The sequence below is a fragment of the Bactrocera oleae genome, chromosome 3 (genome assembly GCF_042242935.1).
Source record: "Bactrocera oleae isolate idBacOlea1 chromosome 3, idBacOlea1, whole genome shotgun sequence".
NCBI lineage: Eukaryota > Metazoa > Arthropoda > Insecta > Diptera > Tephritidae > Bactrocera > Bactrocera oleae.
Window position 1 is genome coordinate 53,663,699 of NC_091537.1, and position 27,811 is coordinate 53,691,509.

The following is a 27,811-nucleotide window of genomic DNA, read 5'->3' on the forward strand; positions in this document are numbered from 1 at the left end:
AGCCATTACAAGTATTTAGTAAGCCTTTCTCTAAATATATAGTCACCACAAACAAAACAAAACTATTCGAATCATTTAAACAAGTTCTTCTTAATGTAGACATAGCGGTTATTAAATTTAGTAATTTTGTTCCCTAAAAATTAATTCAAGTAAGCCGAGTAACAAAGTTTCAAAAAGAACCAGTATCACTGAAACTAGAGCTGTTAGAAAGAAACTGAGGGTAGATTTGAAATCAGTGAATTCAAATTCGTAAGAAACAGTTCTCCTGCTAGGTTTAATGTGCAAATTCACTGAGAACTAATCTTTTTAGCACTTCTATCGACAGTGTGAAAATGGATGAAATCGAGTGACAATCCCGTCCACTCCTCATATAAAGGTATTGTTCAAAACTACTAAAAGCGCGATAAATCAAACACTATACATGCCAGAGACATTTAATTTTATCTCTGGGATGGTATTAGATGACTTTTAGGGGAAACCCCATATCTTGGGATCTGCTTAACCGATTTCAACCAAATTCGGTACATAATATTATTCTCATATTTCTATATTATAGAAATCGGATTACAACCACGCCTAGTTTCCATATAACACCATTTTAAATTCCATCTGATTCTTTCACTTTCCACTATGCATATCAAGCAACAATGATTATATCGGGGTAAAACTTTGCGTGAATAATACGTTTAAAGTATGCCAAGTCCCTAGGTACTGAATATGTGGACCCCAATGCCTATAGTTGACTTTTTACCGAAAATATCGGTCAATGTGTAGGATATAATAATTCATATTATTTAATCGTTTCACTTGTACACTCACCTTTTTGCACTTTGACGAAAAATAATACGGCGTATAAAAAAAAGGGAACACGGGCGGAAACTTGCGGACGTCTGATCGGGGCGATTCGCTGATGAGAAAGAAAGTTTTTGGTCTATTGTTACTCCCTTTTGAGTGTTGGGTAGTGTAGAGTTGTGGTAGGATGTGATGTGTATGTGTGGGTGGTCTGTGTGGTGTGATATCTGCGTGGTGTGATGTCTGCAGGGGTGGTGTGTGTTTGTGTGTGTTAATGGGTGGAGTCTTCTTGTGGATCGTGTTGATGTGGTGTGTTGGCGCTCAGTGGCGCGTATGGAGGGGGGAGGCGTAACTCATCTAGCCATCCCGGCCCCCCTAGGCGAATTTTTGCCTAGCAACCGCTGTAGTTGCTGCAGCGTGGCAACAACGCTGCTGAGGCCAGTGGAGCGGCGGTATGTTGGCCTGGGCTGCCGACGCCGTGTTGACGCCTCCTGTCTCGGTCCGGATGGAGAAGGAACTGCCTGTCTTCGGTGGTGCTCCGGATGGCTGCTCTGCTGCGATCTGCGGCTTGGGGCGAGTTGTCGCCCGACGGCCCGCTTTGGGGTGCGGTGCAGCATAGTATGGTGCTGTCTATGGCACAGCTGGCAGAGCGTAACCGACGTACACTCCGGAGTCGTGTGGACCGTAGACAAACAGTTGAGGCAGTGCCCGTGCGCTTGGGCAACCTGCTGACGTTGTGGTGGCTGCATGTTTCGGAAAATGCTGCAGTGTTGCAGCCGGTGTGTGCGTTGACACAGTGGGCATCGGCGGTGTTGAGGTACCGTTGCCGGTGCTGATGAAGGTGGTAGTGGTCGCGGGCCATTACGGGGAGCGGTTGCAGGGCCGATTGCCGCTGCGGTTCGTGGTGTTGCAGTTGCCCCAGGGCGCGGCACATTGATGGCGGACCTCACAGCTGGCGTTGGTGTTGCTGCCATATCTACTTCCATATTGATCTGTATGAAGAAGTTGGAATGATTATACATTTGTGGCATGTAAATTTATGGCGAATGTGCCACGGTGTGTAGCAGGAATGGATCGTCAATTTGATCGATCATTGCGGTTAGAATGTTTGGTTTATAACGGTTTTGTCATTTGCGGGTTTATTGGTTAGTTATACGACTAATTCATTTGCGTCGCGGTAATATCGGCGGATTGGTTGTTATTTGCGGTTTTGTCATTAGATACGGTTGGCAGAAAACATAATTTCACGAGCGGTCTTTTCAGCGTTCCGCTTTGAGTACGGAGATCAACTACTCGTATATGACCGTCGGAACCGTAATATAATTTTTCTATGCGGCCAAGCCGCCATTCTGTGGGGGGTAGACAATCATCGTGTATGATAACACAGTCTCCAAGCTTTGGTGCCTCTTCTGGAGTTTTCCTCGGTACCTTTTATGAAGGTCCTTGATGTACTCTTCCTTCCATCGACGGCTGAAATCATGATGGAGAATTTTGATTCTTTCCCATCGATTTAATAGGGATAGCGACCCCACGCCTGGGTGCTCCTTTGAGAAAATGCCCTGGAGTTAGGGCTGTGAAGTCGGAGGGATCTTGCGAGAGTGTGGTGAGTGGCCGTGAATTGAGAACGGCTTCAATTCGGATTAATAAGGTAGTGAATTCTTCATAATTGAATTTATAATTTCCAGCTACTTTTTTAAAATGGGATTTGAAGCTCTTTACAGCTGATTCCCATAAACCATCCATATGAGGAGCGCTTGGGGGGATAAACTGCCAATTAATGCCTTGGGGAGCATACTTCTGAACAATTTCAGGTGATACTTGTTTAATAAAATCCACAAACTGTTTTTCAGTGGCTCTTTGGGCTCCAATGAAGGTTTTGCCGTTATCGCTCATTAGTTTTGAGGAGAAGCCGCTTCGTCCGACGAAGCGAGCAAATGCCGCGAGAAAAGCCTCCTTAGTCAGACTTGTACATAGCTCGAGGTGCACTGCTTTTGTCGTAAAACAGACAAAGACAGCCACATAGCCTTTCATTATGGTGGGCGACCTTAGCATGGACGCCTTTACTTGAAAAGGCCCAGCAAAATCGACACCTGTGACTGTGAAAGGCAGAGCGAAGTTACAGCGTTCCGGTGGAAGTGCTGCCATAATCTCGCAACTTGCACATGAAAATGCATTTTTTTATTTGGGGCTTAAGTCGGGGAATATAGAACTCTTGGCGGACTATATGTTGCATTAGGCGATGTTCTGCGTGGAGCATAAGTAAGTGGATATAATTGAGGAGTAAAGTGGCAAGTCGAGATTTCTCTGGTATGATTAGAGGATGGCGTTCATTATACGTGAGGCTTGAATTGGCAAGCCGACCATTCGCACGAAGCAGACCTTTCGTGTCTAGGAATGGGTTAAGAACTAAGAGTGAACTCCTTTTGTCAATGGGTTTTGATTCTCTTAATAGTGTTATATCGCGGCTGAAGTTTGAGTTGATGCGATTAGAGCGACCTTTGCCTTTTGCAATTCCAGGTGCGTCAATGTATCGCATTGGGGGTACTCTGAGGGAACTCCCTTAACTTTAATTTTAAGTCGCTCTATGAACTCTAACATATAGGCGATTACTTTGAGGGCTCGGGAGAACGATGAAAATCGCTCAAGGATGTCAGTATTCTCCACTGATGTGTGAAAAGAATCGATTTTTCGACTTTCTGGGGCAATTATATTGCGCATGGGCGATTGTGGCCAGGAATCCGGAGATTCTGTTAACCATCGGGGGCCATTCCAGCAGAGGGTGGTGGTGGCAAGATGCAGCGGTTTGCATCCTCTTGTACCTAAATCAGCAGGATTGTCAGCACTGGCCACATGTCGCCAAGTGGCTGATCCTACTAGGTCAAGGATTTGAGACGTTCGATTGGAAATATACGTCTTCCATGCATGTGGTGGTTTTTCTAACCAAGCGAGTACGATTTCAGAATCGGACCACAGATATAGTTTGTATTTTGCCATGTTTAAATGCATTCGCACTATGGATGCTAGTTTGGCTAGTAGTAGCGCTCCACACAGTTCAAGTCGTGGCAGACTTATTGTTTTTAACGGAGCTACTTTTGCTTTTGCTACTAGTAGGTGGCTTGTGGTCGCAATGTCGCCTTGTGTGCGAACATATATAGTTGCGCAATATGCCTTTTCAGAAGCGTCACAGAAGCCGTGTAGTTCGACTTTGTGCTCTGGGGCATAATTTACCCATCGTGGGATTTGTATCTGTGAGATATCATTTAGATTGCTCGCAAACTGGGACCACTTTTCTAAACGCAGTGGTTTTACTTGTTCGTCCCAGTCGGTTCCATCTAACCATAATTCTTGTATTAGAATTTTGGCTTGTATCATAACTGGCGAAAGCCATCCTGCGGGGTCGAAAAGTTTCGCCACAGAGGATAGAATTTGTCGCTTTGTTATGGCAGATAATGCAGATATTGACTCTGTAGTGTATGAAAACTGGTCAGATATCGCATTCCATTGGATCCCCAGAGTTTTTGTTGTACTTTCCTTTTCGAATTTAAGGAAATTAGTATCTAACAAATTTTCATGTGGTATATTTTTTAGAATATTAGGGTGGTTCGCCGTTATCTTTTTCAACGGAAACCCTGCGGTTTTGAGGGCTTTTATCACTTGTGATAGTGACTCGTATGCTTGTGGAAGACTGTGACTTCCAGACAAGATATCGTCTACATATGTTTGTGTTTTTAACACTTTGGTTTCCAGAGGAAATTCTGACTTTGTGTTTTCTGCCAGTTCGTGGAGTGTTCGAATGGCTAGATATGGAGCACAGTTGACGCCAAAGGTAACTGTTTTAAGTTTATAGTCGCGTAGTGGACTATTGGGAGATTTTCGGAAAATAATTCGCTGAAAATCTTGATCGTCTTTATGTACGACTATTTGCCTATACATTTTTTCGACGTCTCCGTTGAATACGTATTTGAATATACGCCAATTTAAAATGAGTAGCATTAAATCTGGTTGGAGCGTGGGTCCCGTAAATAGGATATCATTTAGGGAGTTCCCCGAGCTAGTAGATCTTGATGCATTAAAAACAACTCTTACTTTAGTTGTTTTTTTGTCTGGCTTTACTACTGCGTGATGAGGCAAGTAAAATGAGTGATATTTGCCATTTATGATTTTTTCGCATGGACTTACTTCCTCCATGTGGTCTAAATGGAGATATTCTTTCAACACACCATCATATACTGGTTTGAGTTCGCCTTTTTTAAGTAGGTTTTTTTCCATACTTTGAAACTGCTGTATTACAGAGGTGCGAGAGTGACCTAAGGCGATGGTGTTGGGAAATTGTTGTTTTAGTGGTAGTCGTACGACGTACCGACCATTATCTGATCTAGTAGTTGTGGCTTTGTAAAAGTCTTCACAATACTGATCTTCAGGGGTTGTGATTGATATGGGGGGGAGTTCTTCTAACTCCCAAAATTTTTTTAATTGTGAATTGAGGTATTCGTTTGAGATTTCCTCAACTTGAGTGGTCATGGTGGTAACTGGTTCCGAAACTAGTCCACTTAGGATCCACCCAAAAATAGTATTTTGTGCTAATAGTGTATTTGAAATTTTCTCAATACCTTCGAGTATTACCTGTGGTATGAGATCGCTGCCTAATAGAAGGTCAATTTGAGCGGGAGTGTTGCAGTTGGGATCTGCTAGCTTTAGGTGTGAAACCTTTTGCCAATGCTTGCTATTTATGTGATAGCTTGGAAGCATATTTGTAAGTTGCGGTAAGACTATAGCTTCTGCTTGTATGTGCTTATCCGCTTGGGGGGAAATTAAGGTAATGGGGCAGATTTTATTAGAGTTTTGAACTACTCTTCCGCCCATTCCTGTAATTTCAAAGTTGGCTTGTTTTGTTGGCAGTTGTAGCCTATTTTGAGCCCTAGACGCTATGAAAGATCGTTGTGATCCTTGGTCTATTAAGGCTCTAACTTTTAACCACTCTCCTCGATGTTCGATGGAGACGACTGCTGTTGGTAGTAGTACTCTACTTTGATTTTCGCTGTGTAGCGTTTGGGTTTTTAATGCCTTTGAGCAGCATGGTGCTTCTTGGCAATTATCGGGATTTCGCACTTCAGGATTTGCTGTTGCAACTAAACCCGTGGCTCTTTTTGTATTTGCGTTGTTTGGGGGTGAGCTGGAAAATGTGCTGTAATGCAGCATTGAATGATGGCGTTTATGACAATAAACGCAATTAAATTTGCTTTCGCACTCTTTAAGTGTATGTGCATGTGATAGGCAATTTGTACAAAGTCTTTTCGTTTTTATAAAATTGTTTCGATCGAAAATAGTCATCTTTTTGAATCTCTCGCAAGATTTGAGCTTATGCCTCCCTGTACATAGTTCGCATGACGTTTGCTTGTACTGTTCGGATGTGAACGTTTGATTTTTGAAGAAGCTTCTATTTAAATTGTTGTTGGTACTGGCTTGGGGTCTGTGGAAGCTTCTATTTAGGTCATGTTGAACGGGTTTCGTTCTGACCATTTTTTTATCTACCCTTTCTGCGATTTCATATTGGGTAGTTAGGAAATCTTTCATTTGTTGCCACGTGGGGCATTTTATTCGTGATGAGAGCGATTGTTCCCATAGAAGTAATGATTTTTCTGGTAATGCGGCAGTGCATATGTTTACCAGTATTGGATCCCAGCTGTCTGTGGGAATATTTTGTGTCGATAAAACCGACAAACAATTTGAAACAGTGGATTGAAGTTTGATAAATTCTTCACTAGTTTCCCTTTGAATTTTTGGCAAGTTCATTAATATCGATATTTGTTTATCGACCAATATTCTTTCGTTTTCGAATCTTGATTTAAGAGCTTCCCAAGCCAGATTGAAATTATCGTCATTTAGTGCGAACTGTTTGACTATGACGCCTGCGTGATCTTTTGTTTTGTATCGGAGGTGATACAATTTTTGTGCGTTTGTTAATTTTGGTTGGTTTATGTAAACGGCTGTAAACATGTCCCGGAAGGACGGCCATTGTTCATAACCACCATGAAATATTTCTGTATCATATGTGGGCACCTTGAGATGGATGCCTGAACTTGTCTCATGACTTTGTACTTGTGGCAGCTCTACTCGCTGATGTGGAGTAGGTGCAATTGCTTTTATTAGCTTAAGTTGATCGAAAATCATTGCTTTAGTTTCTTCGAACTGGTCTAAATAGTTTTCGTATTTGGCGTAAGCCGAAGATTTGAAATTTTCTGGTAGGTCTGAGTCGTCAGATTCTACAATTGCGTCATATGCAGCTTGGAGACGTTTCCAAAAATTTCAGGATTGTCTTTTTTAATTTCTAATACCGATTCAGAATTTTCTTGAATCGGCGAAGATGAAAATCGAGTGCAGTATCGTATTAGACTGTCACTCTCAGCAATGAATTTAGTGTAGCACCTTTGCTTCGAGCGTGTAGCTTCTGCAGGTGTACATGGACTTTTATCATCTGAAATCATCTTTGGTACTTTTAACAATTGAGATATTTTTGATTCTTTTGAGTCTGAGCTCATTTAAAAAGGTATGCCGAAATAAATTAAAATATTTTCAGTGTAATAAATATCTTCTTCTATCTATCTTTTAAGAAAAGAAGTTTTTTTTTTGTTTTCTTATATATATATATATTTTTTTTTATGAATAAACCAAGTGAATCAATGACGTTTTTAATCTCCGTATTAACTCGTATGAATAACTGAACTCTTTTAAGATAGTAAGAGTTTTTAATTTGATTAAGTAAGCAAAATTTCGCGGATTTAGTTTGTACCATTCGTATTCACTCGCAATAATTTTTTTAATTTATTTTTATTTATTTATTTAATTGATTATTATAAAACGCGAATGATTTTATTTTTAATTTGATGTGTATGTATTATTCGTCCGCAATTCCTATAGGGTATACCTATAAGCGGATCAGCTGATACATATGTACTTGTCGTTATGCGCAATTGAGAGCTCGTCTTAGAGATCAATGCGCTTTGTACATATGTATGTATGTATTATATAATGTTTTGCGCAATCCTGCTTGTTTTTGTTGGTCAAAGAACAAGGGGTATTGCGAATATGTGCCAATGTGGACCTAGAATGTTAGATGTATATATGCAATCCTACTTGTTTTTGTTTAACAAAGAACAAGGGGTATTGCGGAATATTTGCCAATGTGGACTTTGAAGCGAAGTACTAATGTATTTATGTATACCTGAGCGTGTATATATGTACGCAGTGCGAAAGGACCGCGAAAAGGAAAAAATATACCGCAGGTATTCTTTTAAATGTATGTATATATGTATGTATGGATATCACGTAGTATATTTTTGTGCGGAATATATGTACGCAGTGCGAAAAGACCGCGAAAAGTAGAATAATTTACCGCAGTTGTTCGAGTAAAATTTATGTATATATGTATGTATATATGTAAATGTTTAGTAATATATATATGTATAGCAATTATTAGTATAATATGTATGTTTGAATATTTTCATACATATTTTAATGCTTTAAACGGAGGTTTTCTCCTAATATAGTATGTATGTATATATTTATATGTATTAAATATAATATGTATATGTATGTTTAAATTTATTTTGTACGTTTTCGCTTTTGTTTGTTTCTGCTTTTGATTTGCCTTTGCTTATTTTACGCAATCCTGCTTATACTTGATTAAGTATAAGGGGTATTGCTGGAAATTGGTGCAAGTAAATACTTGAATTATTTAGTTTTAGAACTATTTTTGTGTATTTGAACACAACGGTAAGCATTTAGGTAATCAAGAGTTCGTTGGATATATATTTTTTACAAAACTGTTTTATATCTTAGCGGTATTTTGGTTTTTACCGGAAAAGAAACCGAAATATAGAAACAGTTTGGTAACCGCTTTTTTTTTATTATTGCCTTTATTAAGACGGATTTTTGTAAAAAATAAACCGCAAAGGTATAAATTTCAACATACATATAATATTAAGAGGATATATACATATACTAAATGGAATCGATACGACTCACTTTGGGGTTTCCGCCAAGGGGTTTTGGGGACAATTTTATATATGTACATATACATATGCTTGTGCTGTCCTTTCTGTGGCCCAGTCCTCTGCTCATTGGCTGCGCTGACAATGGTGAGCTGGTGTGGTTGTTGTTGTAGAGTGGCAGGTTTTTTTTATTTAATTCGCGCCCGTTTTTTTATGTATGTAATTTTGTTGTTTTTTTTGTTGAAATTCGCGCGCGTTTCTAATTTCTTATTATTTCGCGCACGTTGTTGGTTTTTTTTTTTTTTTTTTGTGTTTAGCCACTTCACACCGCACTTTGTCACTGCACCTGTTTTTTTATATTTTTTTTTATGTTTAATTGCCCATAGTGCCGTCCACTAGGGCTCAAAGGACCAATATTTAATCGTTTCACTTGTGCACTCACCTGTTTGCACTTTGACGAAAAATTATACGGCGTATAAAAAAAAGGGAACACGGGCGGAAACTTGCGGACGTCTGATCGGGGCGATTCGCTGATGAGAAAGAAAGTTTTTGGTCTATTGTTACTCCCTTTTGAGTGTTGGGTAGTGTAGAGTTGTGGTAGGATGTGATGTGTATGTGTGGGTGGTCTGTGTGGTGTGATATCTGCGTGGTGTGATGTCTGCAGGGGTGGTGTGTGTTTGTGTGTGTTAATGGGTGGAGTCTTCTTGTGGATCGTGTTGATGTGGTGTGTTGGCGCTCAGTGGCGCGTATGGAGGGGGGAGGCGTAACTCATCTAGCCAATATAATAAAATAAATAAAGGAAACTCTCGATAATAGTATGTTTTGGGTTGAATCGGGTCGATATATAAAATGTTCGGTTGCACCCGAACTTAGAACTTCCTTACTTGTTTTGTTTAATAACCGTGCAACTTTCTACCTAAAACGGATAAAATCGGTTAAAAACTTGCCATAGACCCCATACAACTAATATCAGGATTTTCAAACATTAACTTTACTGCTTATTTATTGGTGATGATAGGAGGATAGATATATGACATAGTGATCCGATCTAAACAATTTCTTCGGAGATTATATTTTTGCTTTAGAAAATAACTCATGCCAAATTCCCTCAAAACACCTCGTCAAATGAAAAAGTTTTTCATGTAAGCACTTAATTCCGATCGATCAGTTAATATGGCAGCTATATGTTATAGTCATCCGATCTGTACAATTTCTTCGCAGCTTGCACTATTGCTTTAAATAATATTCTATGCTAAATTTCGTGAAGATATCTCGTCAAATGAAAGAGTTTTCCATACAAGTACTTGATTCCGATCGTTCAGTTTGTATGGCAGCTATATGCTATAGTAATCTGATCTATACAATTTCTTCGGAGATTTCATTGTTGCCTTAAATTATAATTCATGCCCAATTTCAGAAAGATGCCTCGTCAAATGAAAGAGTTTTCCATACAAGTACTTGCTTCCGATAGTTCAGTTTGCTATAGTCATCCGATCAAAACAATATCTTCGGGAATTACATTGTTACCTTAGAAAATAACTCATGCCAAATTTCGTGAAGACATTACAATACGTCAAATAAAAAAGTTTCCCATACAAGGACTTGCTTCCGATTGTTCAGTTTGTATGGCAGCTATATGCTATAGTGGTCCGATATCGGCCGTTCTGACAAATGAGCAGCTTCTTTGTGAGAAAAGGACAGGTACAAAATTTCAGATCCATAGCTTAAAAACTGAGTGACTAGTTTGCATATATACAGACGGACGGACGGACGGACAGACGGACATGGCTAAATCAACTCAGCTGATCATGCTGATCATATATATATATTTTATAGGGTCTTCGTTTTCCTTCTGGGTGTTACAAACTTCGTGGCAAACTTAACCCTGTTCAGGGTATGATGATGCCCAAAATAGATAAAATCATTTCAATACTACCCCTATCTTCCATAAACCTAATATAAGATTTTCAAACTTCCGGTTGGCTTTATACCGTTTTTACCATATGGGTCAATATGTAAAATATTTTAGCAAAATTAACTGCACATACTACAGTTTAATGCCGAAAATTTGAATTTGTTTAACCAATTACCCCGACTCCCATATATTACATCTAATGATATTCGTTATTCTAAGAAACGAAATGCCGAATATATGTTATCGAGTATACGTGAGCAATGTCAAAAGTTAATGCAATTAGCCCAGACCGTTTTTCTCATCTCAATATATTACATTTAGCCCCTTCGATTAAGTTTATGTTAGATATGTCTTATTTGAGGAGGATTTTAATATTAGGTAAAGTAAAAAGTTCGTTCGGTTTTTTATTGATTTGTCAAAAGATGATAACTTTGTGTACATTTGTCCGATTTGAGTCAAATAGGCGCCGTTTTGTTCGTAAACTTGTTGCCAATGAGATGCCAACTTCATTATACCCCTCTCGTAGAAGGCTGCGTCCCTATTGGCAAAAAACTCGGAGAGCCAATTTTCACAGGCCTCTCTTGAGGCCAACTTCTCACCATTAAGCGTGTTCGCCATGGACAGGAAAAGATGGTAATCACTTGGTGCCAGGTCCGGACTATAAGGTGGGTGCATTAGGACCTCCCATCCGAGCTCCAGGAGCTTCTGGCGATGGAAAACAATTCGGCCTCTGTTGATCAAAGATGGCCTCTTCTGGATGAGTGCTGCCTTCAAGCGGTCCAGTTGTTGGCAGTAGAGGGCCAAATTGAGCGTTTGGCCATAGGGGAGCAGCTCGCAGTAGATGATTCCTTGCCCATCCCACCAAACACACAGCAAAACCTTCCTGGCCGTCAATCCGGTCTTGGCCACCATCTGGGCCGCTTCCCCGAGCTTTGACCACGACCGTTTGCCCTCGATGTTGTCATAAGTGACCCATTTTTCATCGCCAGTCACAATCCGCTTCAGAAACGGGTCGATTTTGTTGCGATTCTGCAGCGATTTGCAGATGGAAATTCGGTCCATCATGTTTTTTGCGTTAGTTCGTGTGACACCCAAACATCGATCTCCTTTTTGAATCGAAGGTTATGCAAATGGTTCCAAACGGTTTTCTGGCTTATCTTTAGTTCCTCAGCAATTAAATAAGTGCTCACGTGACGGTCTGTTTCCACTATTTCCATGATTTTATCGCAATTTTCGACGACAGGCCTCCCGACGTGTGGTGCATCTTTGACATCGAAATTACCGGAACGGAACCTAGCAAATCACTTTTGTGCTACACGTTCGTTTACAGTATCGGGCCCATAAACTAAATTAATGTTTTCAGCCGCTTTGGCTGCTTTTTCGCTTTTATCGAAGAAAAATTGTAAAATATAGCGAATTTTCTCTTTGTTGGTGTCCGTCTTTGACGAGCGCTCAAAACGAACTGAGTAAATCAATCGAAAAACTGTCAAAGACAAACTTTTAGCGCGAATAAACACGTTTTCAGCGCCGTATAGTATGACATGATGCGACACGTAACACTAGTACTATGGACAATAACGCCATCTCTTAGATAAAAACCGAACGATCTTTTTACTTGACCTAATATAATTTTCGCTGACGGGAAGTAAAATATAGTTATAAAACCTGTTTCGTCTATGACCTATAAGAAAAGTTAATAATATACAAATTTGATTGTAATGTGTGAAATTAAACGAAATACATATGTTTTTTATACTTCGATAAGTTATACCTTTCAAAATAACGTAATACAATTTTAAATCGATTTCTCAAATAGTTTTTGAGTTAATACAGCCTTCTAAAGTGTAGCCGCATAGTTTAACAAACTCATTATTAGTTCATCTTTAAACGCGTTTTTTCCAAAACAGCTTGACAAATTATCCGATTCTTTATTTATTCTTCCAAGTCAATTTTATCCACTTCAAAGTAATCTACGTCCGGTTAAACGCACTTTTGCCAACACTTCGAAACAATCGGTAGTCTTTTTTCGGTATAGCCTTGAAGACCTTCTTCGATTCGGTTTTAATCATCTCAATCGTGTCCAAATGGCGTCCTGGCATTGGCATTTTAAGTTTGTTAAATAGCCAGAAGTCGCACGGTGCCAAATCGAGCAAACTTGGTGGTTGGGGAATGATTGGGTTAAGCCAAATGATATTCCAACACTATCAACAAAGTCTCTAATTGTCAGTCGGCGATTTTCAAGCACCAAACCTGATGGTCTTCCAGAGCGCGGGCCGTCTTTATCGCGTTCTCAGCCCACTTTGAAATTGTTGTACCACTTATAAATTGTGCCATAGTTTTATCACCAAAGACCTTCCGCAACATTTTCAATATATTCGCACAAGAATATTCGTTCCACAAACAAAGTTGAAAGCAAGTTCTTTGCTAGGCAAAATCAACCATTGTAAAATTCAAAAGTAAAATTATAAATGATATAATTTGTCATGACTTTAAACCAATTATTGGGAGTGAAGAGCTAGCTGTTGTTTCATAATTTGATATGTACAATTTATTTATATATTTACATTTATGTTTTACAATTCTTTTAATCCTCTCGAACATCTTTAGGTGATGAATCCGATTCCTTAGGCGCGAATCGACAAGGAAAAACTACAATTACGAATTCATTAAATAAAGACAAGCGTAAGCCATTTTTCAAAAAGCAAGAAACTGCTTCTCCTTACGACGTAGTTCCATCAATGCGACCAGTTGTTTTAGTTGGCCCTAGCCTTAAGGGATATGAAGTGACAGATATGATGCAAAAGGCTCTCTTTGATTTTTTAAAACACCGCTTTGAAGGGAGAATTATAATTACACGGGTAATGGCTGATATATCTCTAGCAAAGAGATCTATTATGAACAACCCTACGAAACGTGCAATCATGGAACGGTCCAGCAGTCGGTCAGACTGTCTCACCAAGGTTCAAGAAGAAATTGAACGTATATTTGAACTGGCGAGAACTCTACAATTAGTAGTTCTTGACTGCGACACAATAAACCACCCTTCACAACTTGCAAAAACTTCATTGGCGCCTACTATTGTATATCTAAAAATAAGCAGCAGTAAGGTATGTACTTTGATATAAAATGCTGGGGATTTTCTGTATTTGAAGCTCTTTTTTTAAACTCTCTTGTTGTGTTATCTCATATACACCTAATTCTGTTTTTACACAATAGTTTGGTTCCAGAAAAACCGATTTAAAAATATGAGTGAAAAACATGATTTTTAAGGAACAATTATTAACGTTTACTTTATTAAATCACATACATAATGTATTTACACAAGCATAGTTATAAAAATAAATTGATATGCACTCTAAGCTTAAAAGTAATGTAAATTAAATGTAAGACAAGTTCAACAACCAAAAACAATTATGTAGTCAACAAAAATAAAATAACCTATTATCGGTTTTTAAGGTAAGAAAAAATTAAAATAAAAAAATAAAATGATATTCATAAATACAGCATCATAAACTTAATCGAATGCGTATAAAATCACTATTATCGCACGAATAATTTTGAACTGGACATTCTCTTGCTCATTCTACTATTTACAATTGCTCTGACCAGTAAACTTGCTTGTATCCACAAAAAGAGTATTCCTATACATTAAATGTGACATGGCAAATAAAATTTAAGGCTTACAAAATTTTTAATCGTGCTAAATGATGATCCGACTATGTTACAATGGATGAAATCGGATTTTAATCCCGTATAACGGTTCTACTAAAAGTGCGACAAATCTAGTATATCAAATCTAGCCGAATTTGATAAAATTTAGAGTGCTTATCAGGTAGGTCTAAGAATCGGCCAACATTTTTTTATTCATAAATGGTGGTCCACCTCCAATGTTATTTATACTATTGCCACATGTTGCCACAGAGTATAATAGTTTTGTTCACCTCACGATTGTTTATATCAGGCGAGTTGAAATAGCCGGTGAATGTCTGTCCCTCTGTCCGTCTGTCTATCCGTGCAAGCTGTAACTTGAGTACAAATTTAGACATCGTAATGAAGCTTGATAAACGTATTCCTTGGCAAAAGAGAAAGGACGAGTTCGTAGATGGACGTAATCGGATAACTGCCACGGCCACAACTGCCATTAAAATTTATAAAAAGCCATAATACAGCACTAAACTAAGATATAAAACTGTATGGCACATGGGATCGCAGTAGCAAGAACACCTGTGGACTAAAAATTTTGAAAAAATTGGCGTCGCTCTGCCCTCTAAGAGGTTTAATGCTCTTGTCTGGCGTGTTTAGTGCTTGATTTATCGCGCTTTTAGTAGTCTTTAACAGTACCGTTATATGGGGAGTGGGCGGAGTTGCCACCCGATTTCAACTATTTTCACACTGTAGTTTGTTATTGTAGCATTAGCGGTTTAGGAGATATGCACATTAAACCTATTAGGGGCAGGATCACGCCCAGTTTAAAAAAAAAAATTTTCTGCAGATGCACGGACGGACGGACGGACAGACAGTCACCCGGATTTCAACTCGTCTCTTCATCCTGATCATTTATATATACATAACCCTATATCTAATTCGATTAGTTTTAGGTGATACAAACAACCGTTAGGTGAACAAAACCCGTATACTCTGTAGCAACAGGTTGCAAGAGTATAAAAATTCAGTCCACTAAATGTCAAGTGAAATGAAATGAAAGGCAATAAAATTGTAATATAAGACTTTGCTCATAAAATTGTAGAAATCATTACCTATCGATATAAACACATTAATTACAGTGCACTCGTATACAAAAATACATACAAACATATTTACGATACACATTGAATGATAAGATATAAAATACACACATACACATGTATTAAGTTATACAATTAAAAACAACCCTATATTGCATGAAAATATACAAGATACAAAACATGCGTACACCAAATACTAATGCACACAATCAGCAACTGATAAAATGCTGCACTTAAGTCACACAGTGAACGAAAATAATTATAATAGACCCATACAATGGTATTTAAAGTAAAAACAGAAAATTTTTGGAAAAAAACCATCTAGAGGCGGCCGACTCACTTTTCAGGTAAATTTCAAGAACATTTTTTTTTGGTTTAAACTCTTCACATTTATATAAAATTTGACGGTTTTTGACTCAAATTTTATTTTAACGGCTAACGAATGCATGTTGTCGTTTAAGACTTTTTGTTAAAACGCTAATAATGACCACAAACATATTTTTTAGGCTGATAACTTTTAAGTGGCCAGAAAGAGGACTCTCCATAGCTTCTAGAACACTTATAAAAATTTTTTACGAAATACAAATTTTAACTCGAAATTTACTTTAAAAGTGAGTGAGAGTTTTCCCAATTTTTTTTTTTTTTATAATCTACAAATTTTACCCTCAGGCTAGGCAAAAACAATTTTTTAGGAAATGTATAAAATGAAGAATATTTCACAAATAAATTCAGATTCCTATTGAATCTCACATTGTACAAAACTATTGAGAGAAGGCTTTGTAAATTTGGTTCTTCGAAGCCTAAAAAAGAGGTGACGAAAATAAATATAAAAGTAAGCCGAAATAACAAGGATTATCTGCATTTATGTATATAAATAATTCGCATAAACGAAAACCGATTCCCTGGAAACGGAAAATCAAAAAAAAAATTTTGTTTTAAGTTCGTGTTAAATAGCGTCTTTGTGGCTATAATAACAAGAACAGTGCTAAAAAAAAAAATAAAAACATAAAATAAATTAAATCATCATGGAAATTTTGCTAAAGAGGCAAAGGAATTGGGCGATATCGCTCATATTCAGTTAACCATGACGGACTTAAAGGAACTCATATCAAAATGATGACTAAAAAAAGTCAAGAAGCTGATGAATACATTGCGAAAAAATAGTATGAGCATGTTATTCAAATAATGGAAAATTCCATTGAAAATTTAAAAGTTAAGGATTACTGGATCTATGCAACAAACAAGCCAAATCGAACCACCAGGTTCTGCTTCCAACGTTGAACGAAAATTTCAACGTCGAGGGCGAAAGCTAAAAACTATATTAGCAGAAATAGAAAAATAAGAAGAGAGGAGAAATCTTAAAATGAAGCTTCAAATACATTGTTGAAGAAGCATTTGATGAAGCAAATAATATCCATTCAAAAGTCTTGACGAAAAACTTAATGATGGATCAAATAGAAGAAATTCAACCAGAATATAAATTTTTCCTTAAAAAAATAACAAAAGAAGAAGAATTAAACAAGCACACTCGGACCCTAAAATGTGTACTCTAACGTAAAACTACAAAAATAAAAACTCCAACATTTAATGGAGACATGAAGCAATGGGTATCATTCTGTGATCTTTTCTCAAGTTTAGTGCATAATTCGAAGCACTTTACTAAAGTAAAACAGTTTTTCCAACTGAAGGCATCATTAGGTGGAGAAGCTGGTAAATATCTATTAGTGATAGAATCAAATTGCGAAGCTGCTTGGCAAATTCTACAGGAAAGGTGTGAAAATAAACGGCCACAATTCACAGTACAAGTTGACAGACTTCTCGATCAACCAACTGTAAATAGAGAAAATGCAGCAAACATTAAGCAGCTTTTGGATACCACTAAGGAGTGTATTTATGCATTAAAAGGTCTAAATTCAGGATGTAAAAAAAAGGATATACAAACTTCAGATGAGGTTTTCCATTTTCTGGAACAGCAATATCAAGCTCTAGAAGCCATAAGAGACAGGAAAACAGCTAAATGCAACAACCAAAAGGAACATTTGCATTTTGTACAACTATACAATAAACTTGTGTATTCTGCAAAATTCCTGGGTATACAATTTTTGAATGCAAAAAGTTCCAGGCATTGAATATAATGAATCGTTGGAGATACGTTACAAACAACAAACTATGCTCTAATTGCCTTGATCATGTATATGAAGGCAAGTGTAAAAATAAAAAATACTGTAATAAATGGGAAAGGGAATAAGTGAAGAAAACATCACAAAAAAATCTTCCAGAATGATCACCAAAATCGCCGAAACGGCAATATTTCTAGCAACAGCTCAAATGAGAGTGAAGGCAGCAAATGGGGAGTACGTGACATTGCGAGATGTAATCGATGAAGGATCACAAAAAATCACAATTTCCGAAGAAGCAGCTCAAATACTTCATTTACCAAAAAGAAGAGAAGTAACTGAACTACAAGGCTTAGGAAATACTACAGTGGGAGTATCCAAATTCAAAATAAAAATTGAAACCAAACCAAGATTCCAAAGCGACACAAATGCAATGTGGAGGCACTAATTTTGCCAGAATTAGCGTGTTCATAATCAGATAAAACGTTTAAATGGGATGTAGAACAATTCCAAAACTATATCTTAGCTGATCCCTACTTCAATAAGTCGGATCGAATCGACGTCGTCATTGGAGGTGATGTATATGCTGACATAATAGAAGAAGGCATATTTGTGTGAATATCTCAAAAAAATTCAATATTTCATTTTAAGCTCTCAAATCGTCGTTTTTTAACTTAAAAGAAAGCTATTTGTGAGTTAATTTAATAATTTTTTTTTTTGAAATAAGCTTAAACTCTAGCCATCGCTAGAAAAAATATTGTATATAATTTCTATTAATGCATGCAACTAAATTTTATTAAAAAAAATAAAGAAATATTACACTTTTTTTATAATTAGTGCATTGAACACATTGTACACGATTAACTGAGTGCTCGTCACACACAGGTTGGTGACAATTGGCACAGGCCTTACGTGTCTTCTTACGACTTATCGATCGTCGTTGACTGGTGTATCTCCGCACCATTTGGTCCATTGTGTCAACTCCAGCTTTATATTTATTATAAAAATTTATAATTTCTGGTTTTCGTTTAGCGTCATCACCAACTTGTATATCTGATATACGTTTACTTACCGAGCATATATACATTCTCGATAATTGTTCCATAGCTTTATTTTCCATTGTCAAGAGAACACCAAATGAAACACGTCTGATCCCACCAAAATCTGTTACATACTAAAAAATGCTGGAATCCAGTGCGCGATAGAAAACAAAGAAATAACCTTGAGTTTTTCTTTTTCTCTCGAACGGCATCTGCTCAGCTCCGAACAATTAAAGCCGGCCGACTACCTGGAGTGTCCCAAATAGGTTTCAGATGTCATTCATGACTCTACGTTATTAGTATTATTTTTTTCTTTAAATTGTCACTGATTATTTGAAGAAAAAACCGGTACCCGGTTGCTAAAAGACGTCGGTAAAGTTGGTTACTAAAATTAGGGTTAAGAAGGATGGAATACTAGGTTAAGCTACAAAATTGAGCAGGATATTGTCGGGAATTTTACAACAAGCGGAAAAAAAACAATAAAACTTTAGCGGCGGTTACTACATTGGAGAAATTTTGGAAAATAGAAGATACCGCAACTCCAACATATATAGAAAATGATGATGAATGCCTTTGATAAAACAACAGTGAAAGATTACAGTGAAAATAATCGATTTGTCGTCAGACTGCCTTTTAAAAAAGATAAAGAATTATACTATGTTCGCACCGACACAAAATTCGTGTTTTCATAGACAAAAGAGGTTTTTACGCAAAAACTTGTGTTTTCATCCATACAAAATCTGTCAAACGAAAACACAGTTTTCGCTGAAAACCCCTTGAAAACTTACTTCCACTCATTATAATCGGTGCTTGCTCTAGTTTAATCGATATTATTAGAAGACATATTTTGCCAGCCCTAAGTCAGTTGACAATTTGTTTACATTCTATAATTGGCCTAAATCAGTACTGTTAATTTACATTTGCATTTGTAAATTCAGAACTATCCATTGATTGGAGAAAACTGCAGAGCTATTGAGAGGAGGAGATGGCATCAAGTGAAAATTAATTTTTATATTTTCATATTTTATTATATTTTTTGTTGCATTATTTTTTATATTAAGTTTGAAATTTATTTAAGAAATAAAAATTATATTATCTACTGCGCAAAAGAATTTTTCACTTCTGATAGCGTAGCAGTCATAACTGACAATTTTCAGCTATGACGGATTTATGGTCAGCAATGACTCAGAAAAAACAAAACAAACAAACAAAAAGAAAACAAGGCTCTTAAGAAAATGATAGAAACCTTGTTCTGCGCGCTGACAAAATTTTTTCAGCTGTGACTGTCATATTACCCATCAGATGACCATCCCTGTTCTTGTAAGGTACATAAAAAATGTAAACAAATTGAAGTTTGAACTGTCAATGAAAACTTATCGAAAACACACAATGTCGGTCAGAACGACTTTGGTTCCACAATCCATAAATTGTGTTTTCAAGAGGATTTTAATTCGGTGCGAAAATAGTATTAAACAGTAACGTATTTGACAGCATCAGCTCCTTTCCTGGCAACAAGAGCATTACAAGAAATTGCTAAATTCCGCAAGCCTCACAACTGTTTACCTTCAGACATTTTAAAAACGACTTCTACATGGACAATTTAATGACAGGAGCAGATACGGTAAATGAATGTAAAGTGATTCAGTATGAAATTTCGAAACAATTACAAAAATATGGATTTCACGTACGAAAATGGATGTCAAACAACACTGGGATTACACCAACAATAAACGACGCAAATGAAGTAATAAAAACGGCAGACGACGAAACAATAAAGACATTGGGTGTTCAATGGGATTCTTCCAAAGACATGTTTGGATTTAATACAAATCTTTTAAAGAAAAAGCAATTAACAAAAGGACTAGATTTATCTGATTTAGCGTGAATTTTTAAACCAATGGGTTGGCTTTCACCAATTACAGTTATAACAAAGTTATTTATACAAAAGCTTTGGTTGATGAAAATCAACTGGGACGAGTTACTTAACGACAATTTAACAAAAGTATGGCAAGAGTTTGTGCAGCATATACCAGAGATAAAAACTACATGACTTAAACTACATGGATTCGCAGATGCTTTAGAAAAAGCTTAGGCAGCAGTTGCATATGTTAGAGTTGGATCGGTTCTCACCTACTTGCTAAAAAACTACAACGGATAAAAACTGTTATCAACAGAAAAGTTCAAATATTTGCTTGGAGCGATTCATCTATAACGTTAACTTAGATAAATAATTGCCGGAGTAAAGACAGATTCATCAAAACAAGAGCTTTTTTGCTTCCACTGCTATATGGCGTAGGAACAAAGCAAAATCCAGTCGATGTATGGTGGAGAGATACCAAATAGTTACAAGAAGAAGAACACCAATAGCCAACACAAACAAGTTTTAAAATCGATGCATTGTATGTCACATCATCAAAGGAATCACATTTCTTGGATAAGATAATACTAAAGTATTCTAGTTTATCCAAATTAATAAAAGTAGTAGCTTATATTTTGCGATTTTTAAGAAAAATACAATAAGAAAACAAAAATGTCCTGCATACTTAGTTAAATCAGAAATAAAAAAAGCTGAAGAGATGATAATAAGATATCAGCAAATATTACAATTTAGAGAGGAAATTTAGAGTGTAGAACTCAACAAAGAAATTTGATATCAAAGTAACATTGCAAGCTTGAATACAATTTTTGGTAGTAATGGAATTTTTCGTATAGGAGGTAGGTTGGAGGATGCAAATCTTCAATTTGATCAGAAGCGCCCAATAATATTAAATATATCACATTTGTCATCATTAATAATTGAAAACGTTCATAAAATAACCTTGCATGGAGGAAATAAGTTAATGGAAACAATGATTAGAAGGAATTATTGGATTGAAAAACTCTATAAAAAAGATAATTTGAGTTTGTAGTCTTTGCAAACATTACCGCAAAGTAGTAGCAAAACAAATAAAAAGAATTCCCAGTATCCATGTAAATACTCACTTTGAAGGTATTTGGAAGCAGGAGTCAACTCAGTTAAATATCATTTAAAAAGAGTGATAGGTGAAAGTAAATTGACATTTGAAGAGATGATTACTTTGCTATCACAAATTGAAGCAGTGCTGAATTCACGACCTCTATGTGCGATTGATAGTGAAAGCGATATAGATATTCTAATACAGACAGGCGAATCTATAAGTAGGTCAAATAGTTATTATTAAAGGTGAAGAGACTCACCCAACCAAATGGCTATTAGCTAAAATTATTGAAACTCATCCTGGAAGTAATGGAAATGTTAGAGTTCTAACTCTAAAATTACAAAATGGGATACTTAAACGAGACCATCACAAATTGTGTCCACTGGAGACAAAGAAGAGCCAAATCAGGTTGCAAGTTTGTTGACTTCAAGAATAACAAAAAGTACTGCAAACGTAAGTTAAATCATTATATATGACAAAATAGACATAGTAAATTCAAAATGGAATAATTTCGTTTATTATGTCTTAGGTACTTATTATGATTAAATAATAAAGTACTAGAATTTATTAACAAACTAGAACATCAATGCAAAATCGGCCTATTACAAAGATGCTATGTCTATTGAAACTTTAAAGGACAAATAGAAAAGTGTTAAGTAAAATGAATGAACAACTAAATAAATTTTATCACGAGCTTAGTGGATGAGTTTGATGTTTCAAATATTAACAATAGCAATAGGAATAGTTATAGACGAATGTGAAGAGATACAAACTTTGATAATCAATCTCCTAATTGATATAAATCATGGTCGTATAAATCCAAAACTATTAAAGCCTTCACAGCTTAATTAAAAAAATTGAAATTATTAGAAACAAGTTATCACACAAATTAATACTACCGGAAAAAAAGGGGTAATGAATTACAATAAAAGAAATTTATAAATTGATGACTGCTAGAGGCTTAATTTTTGATTCACGACTCGTCATAAACATAGAAATGTTTTTAATATCTTATGAAACATCAAACGTATACAAATTAAATCCATTTCCAATAAAATACAAAGGAAATATAATTATTCCAGAAATAAAAGCAGAATATTTAGTACATAAGTTTGATTTGAATCAATATTTATTGATAATCTAATCAGATTTAGATAAGTTTTCGACTACTTTAGAGAATCTATCAATGCCTTGGAAATTGGGCTTGGAAAACTGCTACTGATAATTCATGTGAAATAATAGCATTAAAGCAGTTAGAAAATGAAGCTTTTGGATTCAAACCTACTACAAATGAAAACATATGGATAAAATTATCTTCCCAAAATCGTTGGTTGTACAAATCATTTAGCAAAATAATGATACATCTTGAATGCGAAAACAACCAACAATTGCGAATGGAAATTCCTAGCCAAGGCATTATCACAATAGGGCATTATCACAATAATATGTACGACCCGACATAAAGGAATCTATATAACAGCGTCTCGTCATATCCAATCGGAGATTAATAAATAATTACTATCTTCTTCTTGGGTAAAAGAAATTGAAGATATTCCAGAACTACAAATAAAGTCTTTCGATTCAACATTGATAAATAATACTAAAGATATAGTTAATCTTAAACAAGAAATATAACTTCTTAAAAAAGAAAATATAAAATTGAAAGGTATCATTTTTCATCACGAAAATGGTCACGTCTCTCTTACTTGAGTTTTCATAATAGGACTGATTATTTCTATTTTATATATAAGATCGAAATGTATAACAAGAACTGTGACTGTTCCATTAGAACTTCCATGATAGGCTTGTTATGTTAAAACAAATCAACTTTGTCCCTGGCAGAATGTTTATAAAATAATGAGCATGAAAATATTGTACTCATAAAATAAAATTATATATGGAAATTTACATTTTTGAGACATGTACATTAGTACTTAAATATACATACATATGTAAACCACAAATTGAATAAAAACAAGAGAAAACGTTATCTTCGGCTGCGCCGAAGCTATAATACCCTTCACATGTGCATTTCTTTTAGTAACTACTATATGTGTGACTACATTTAAAAACGTGACTTGCCAACGGTTTGCATCCAACGGAAAGCATTTTGCCAGTTCTTTCTAGCCAGGTTCTTTGCTATAAACAATCTTCTATTCGAATTAAGGTTAGTTATTGAGGTAAATAGACCTTTCAGACATTTACATAAACTTTAATTTTTTAAGCTGATTGATTATTCACATTAATTAATGGAAAACAAAACAAATTATAATATTTATAAAAATTAGAAAATATATAACATATAATAATATTTATTATTCTATAATACTTTTTTATATGATATATAAATTACAATAATTACATCTATGACTTACACTTTATATTATAATACAAACTTAAATTTAATATATATAATAAATCTATTTTCTAAAGCTTAAAAATATTCCGTCATGATCACTATATGGTGTTTCATATGTGATACATGAGGTCATTGCAGAATCCATGTTTGTCCATACCTAATCTATTGATGTTTCCTGTTTTGTTGTGGCGACCTTAGCCAATGAAGATTGAAATCCTAACTATTGCAATCGAGCCTCCAAATCATCAGTTGCTGTTAGGCGACATATGTTAAAGTCACCAAGGACTACTGACGGTCCATTATACTGTTCAGTTATCTGACGGATATTATTTTCCACTTGGTTTCTAAATTCCGGATGTCTATAGCGGGGGTTCCTGTACACAAGTGATATGGAAACTGTTGAATTGTTTACGTCTAACAGTTGGTGAACGTTTGTTGAACCGGTGTCGTTTCTTGAAAATGATCCTTCTGATAGACCTGGGCACCTATCTTGCTTGTAGTATATTATAAGGCCGAATATCAGCAGAACAAATCAGCTTGTCTGATCTAATATCTTCAATATGCTTGTTTAGGCTCCTTACATTTTGATAATGAATATCTAGGCGTTTTTCCGATTTTTCAGTCAAAAATCTGTAGCATATCGTCAATGCTCCTTCTGTCTTCAATCTATTAAGTTGAGTTTTAATTGGATCCTGCGGTCCAAATGGGTTCGGGGGAGAAAATATCCCTATTTAATACAATCCATTGGCACATGTGGCTCTGCTACATCCTACATATAAAGCTGATCTGCTTACTCTACCCTCTAGATGAACAGCAACTTGTGTGTATGTTCCCCCTTGACTTTTATGTATCGTGATGGCTTCAGCTGGAATGACCGGAAACTGTCTGCGTTCTATGGTTATTTGCTCATTTCTCTTGTATTGGAATGATCGGACCACGCTCATGATTGGTGTCCAATCTGCATTGCGACTGGGAGGCTGCTTGGAACGTGCAAAGCTTCCAACTCTTGATTCTGAGAATTTTATCCATAGTCGCACCACTGAACTTTCAGATCTATGTGATTCGGAATCAACCTGCATTAGTTCCCTTGACTGATTGTATCCTTAGCTGTCGGAATGAACTCCTCGGTCATCGTGTTCGCCAGTTTAGTTAAATTAAAATCATTTGCTCCAGCATTTGAATAAAATAGATGGATGGCTTCGTTCGGTATCTCATTAGAGGTCTTTTCCCTGCTTTTGATTAATTAGATGTCAGCGTGTGTCATATTTCCCTCTGACATGTTATTTAAAGCGATGGCAAATGCTTGATCTTCACGCTGGCGCATTATTTCAGTGAGCTCACAGTACCGAAATTGATCCCAAAGCGGTGTTCCTGTAATTATACTGTAATGATCATTCCTATTCGGCGCAAATATCCATCGAACTCCTACTGGCGGCAGCTGCTTTAAGTCACCAAACACGATAATTGGTATGCGTCCAAAGTAAGCGGTGCTCCTGAAAATTTGCTTTAGCCTGCAATCTAAATATGCAAACATCTTTGCTCCAACCATTGAAATTTCGTCAATTATAATAAGCCTAATATCTATGAGATTGGCATGAATTGTGTTTAATGTGTCACTATTTAGTGGCCGAAGATCGCCGGAAGACTGGTTGACGGGGAGTGAAAAAACCGAATGAAGGGTTAGGCCCCCAATTCCAAATGCTGCTTTGCCAGTGGGTGCGCAGAGTAACACCTTGGCTGTTTCGGGGTTGGTTCCTGGTACACTATTAGCTCGCAATGTCAACGACTGATATATAGTTGTTATAAGCCGACTCTTGGCCGCTCCAGCACCGCCTCCGACATATTCGAAGAAGATTTCCCTTTTAGTGACATTGTGCATTACATGAGCAAAGTATTCCCTCTGTTTGCTGTTAAGTGACTGCACCATTGCCAGTAAATGGTCTTCTAATATTAGAGGTGGGAGTTTAATTAATCGAACCGCCTCTTCCTCTTCCTCTGTATTGTTGTGCTCTTGAAAAACATTAAGGCCTCCTGTTTGCTCTGGAACGGCTAGAGCTCTAAATTCGGGATTTAAAAGTTGTGAGGTAGCTCGATCATCAGCTGTTTCTGCCGCTGTGACATGAAGGTTTCCCAAAATCCGTTCTAGTTCGTTCGATGAAAATTTGTCATATTTGAGCTTATTCAGCTCAATTTGCTCCTTGTGTGAATTGCAAATACTCTCGATGTCATTATTTAATAAGCCTGTTTCCTCATTTCTCCATGGGTGAAACATCATGGCGGTTACTCTGAAGAAATCGGCTCTTGAACTTTCAACGCTAAAACGTTTCCGACGGAGAATAAAGGCTTGCTTCCATTTCCTTAGAAATCCTGATCCATCCTTTAATGCCATTGGAAGTGCAGCTGTCGGGTCATCCTCGTTTTCTACTTCGTTGTATTCTTCGTTATTATCAGAAACATTTCTGCTTGTTTTGCAAAATCTGAACCATGTTGCAAAATCTGCTAAGCATAGTTCTTCCAACTGATCGGGTCTTTGAAAGTAGTGCTCCAGCACACTCGGCACATATATGTCCGTAGAGTCCTCCTGTAAAGCATTCAATTCAAGTCGGCGCTTTATCATCCTTACTCGGTTGTTTGGATGTGATGTATTTATAAATATTTACCCATTACTGGCTTCTGATAGATGCAGCCCCAAAATATTATAAGCTGCTTCTTTACCCGATATTTCCGATCCATTTACAAATTTGTTTCCGATGTGCTGCAGTTTTCTTTTAATGGAGAAATTCCCTGCATTTTTCTTCCATGGCTTGTTTCAATAATGTTGATACTCCTCTATTGGATTTATTTATATAATTAATGATATAGCTGCAGCATGCGTATGCGTCCAGAATGAATTGAATATCCATATTTGCTCTATGCAATTTACGGATATTTTTATTATAGGCATTTAGAAGTTTGTCTGAAAATTTTCTCTTTAGGAAAATGTGTGGCTTTTTTACAGATGAGCGAAGAGCAGGCTTGTATCCTTCATAGTCAGTGTTGATTCGCTCATCCGCCAAAAAATTTTCGAAGCAGTTCACCGTGTTATTTCTTCCTCTGGGAGATCCGTTAGAGTTAATAGTTCCTGTATTTTTTGGAATTGAGCTTTGTGTTGCTCGATACCTTCCTCATTCTCCAAAGGGAAAAGTATTTCTGTCCGTGGCATCGGCGGATATGGCATGTTGAATCGGCACACTTGTTTTCCATATGCATATGACTTGTTCTCTTATGCAAGCTCGACCATGTCTGTGTTTTTGATACTGAATGAAGTCCAAATCAGCCCCATCGGTTGTGATGTGTCGATCGATGAATGTTTCAACATCATTTGTGTTGGTGATTCCATCACTTTCCAATTGTGGTGCGTTACTTACCCAGTACATGCCATGACAATGTGGTGATTCCCAATGCTGGAATTCAATTCTGTTGTAGTAACGGACTACTAAATTCTCTCCAAATAGTCCGTTTTGTAATAATTTTAGCATTTGGCGGAATCGATTGTCGAAATACCTACAACATGTAACTGGATCTGTCCTTATCAGTCTCGCCTTTTCAGAGCTTAGATAGAGCAGGAGCTTCCTCTTCCGAAATGTCTACTTTATCCACCAGTTTCTTCAATATGACTAACAACTCAGGCCATTTTGTTTCTGCAGCAGACATTGTGATAAAAAATGTTGGAAAACCAAACTGGCGGATCATGGCTAAAACTTTCTTCTTTTCAGCCTCCCAATGTGCAGGTGAGGATCGAAGTCCTTTGAGTACATGATAGCCTTTTTCATCCCTCACATTTGCAGCAGTTATATTCCCAGACTTTTTACGCAGGCAAATGGAAATTGCATTTTTAATGCGCTCCAACTCGTAG

At 36.6% G+C, this 27,811-nt stretch overlaps 1 protein-coding gene across 9 annotated transcripts in view; it reads left to right on the forward strand.

Moving 5' to 3' along the window:
• Ca-beta (Calcium channel protein beta subunit) overlaps window positions 1–27,811 on the forward strand; it is a 440,977-nt gene that overhangs the window by 337,545 nt on the left and 75,621 nt on the right. For all 9 annotated transcript variants that reach the window (XM_070106634.1, XM_070106637.1, XM_070106635.1 and 6 more), the window contains one exon: window positions 13,306–13,805. In XM_070106634.1, coding sequence (XP_069962735.1) covers window positions 13,306–13,805 — 500 coding nt within the window. The remainder of the gene's footprint in view (window positions 1–13,305; window positions 13,806–27,811) is intronic.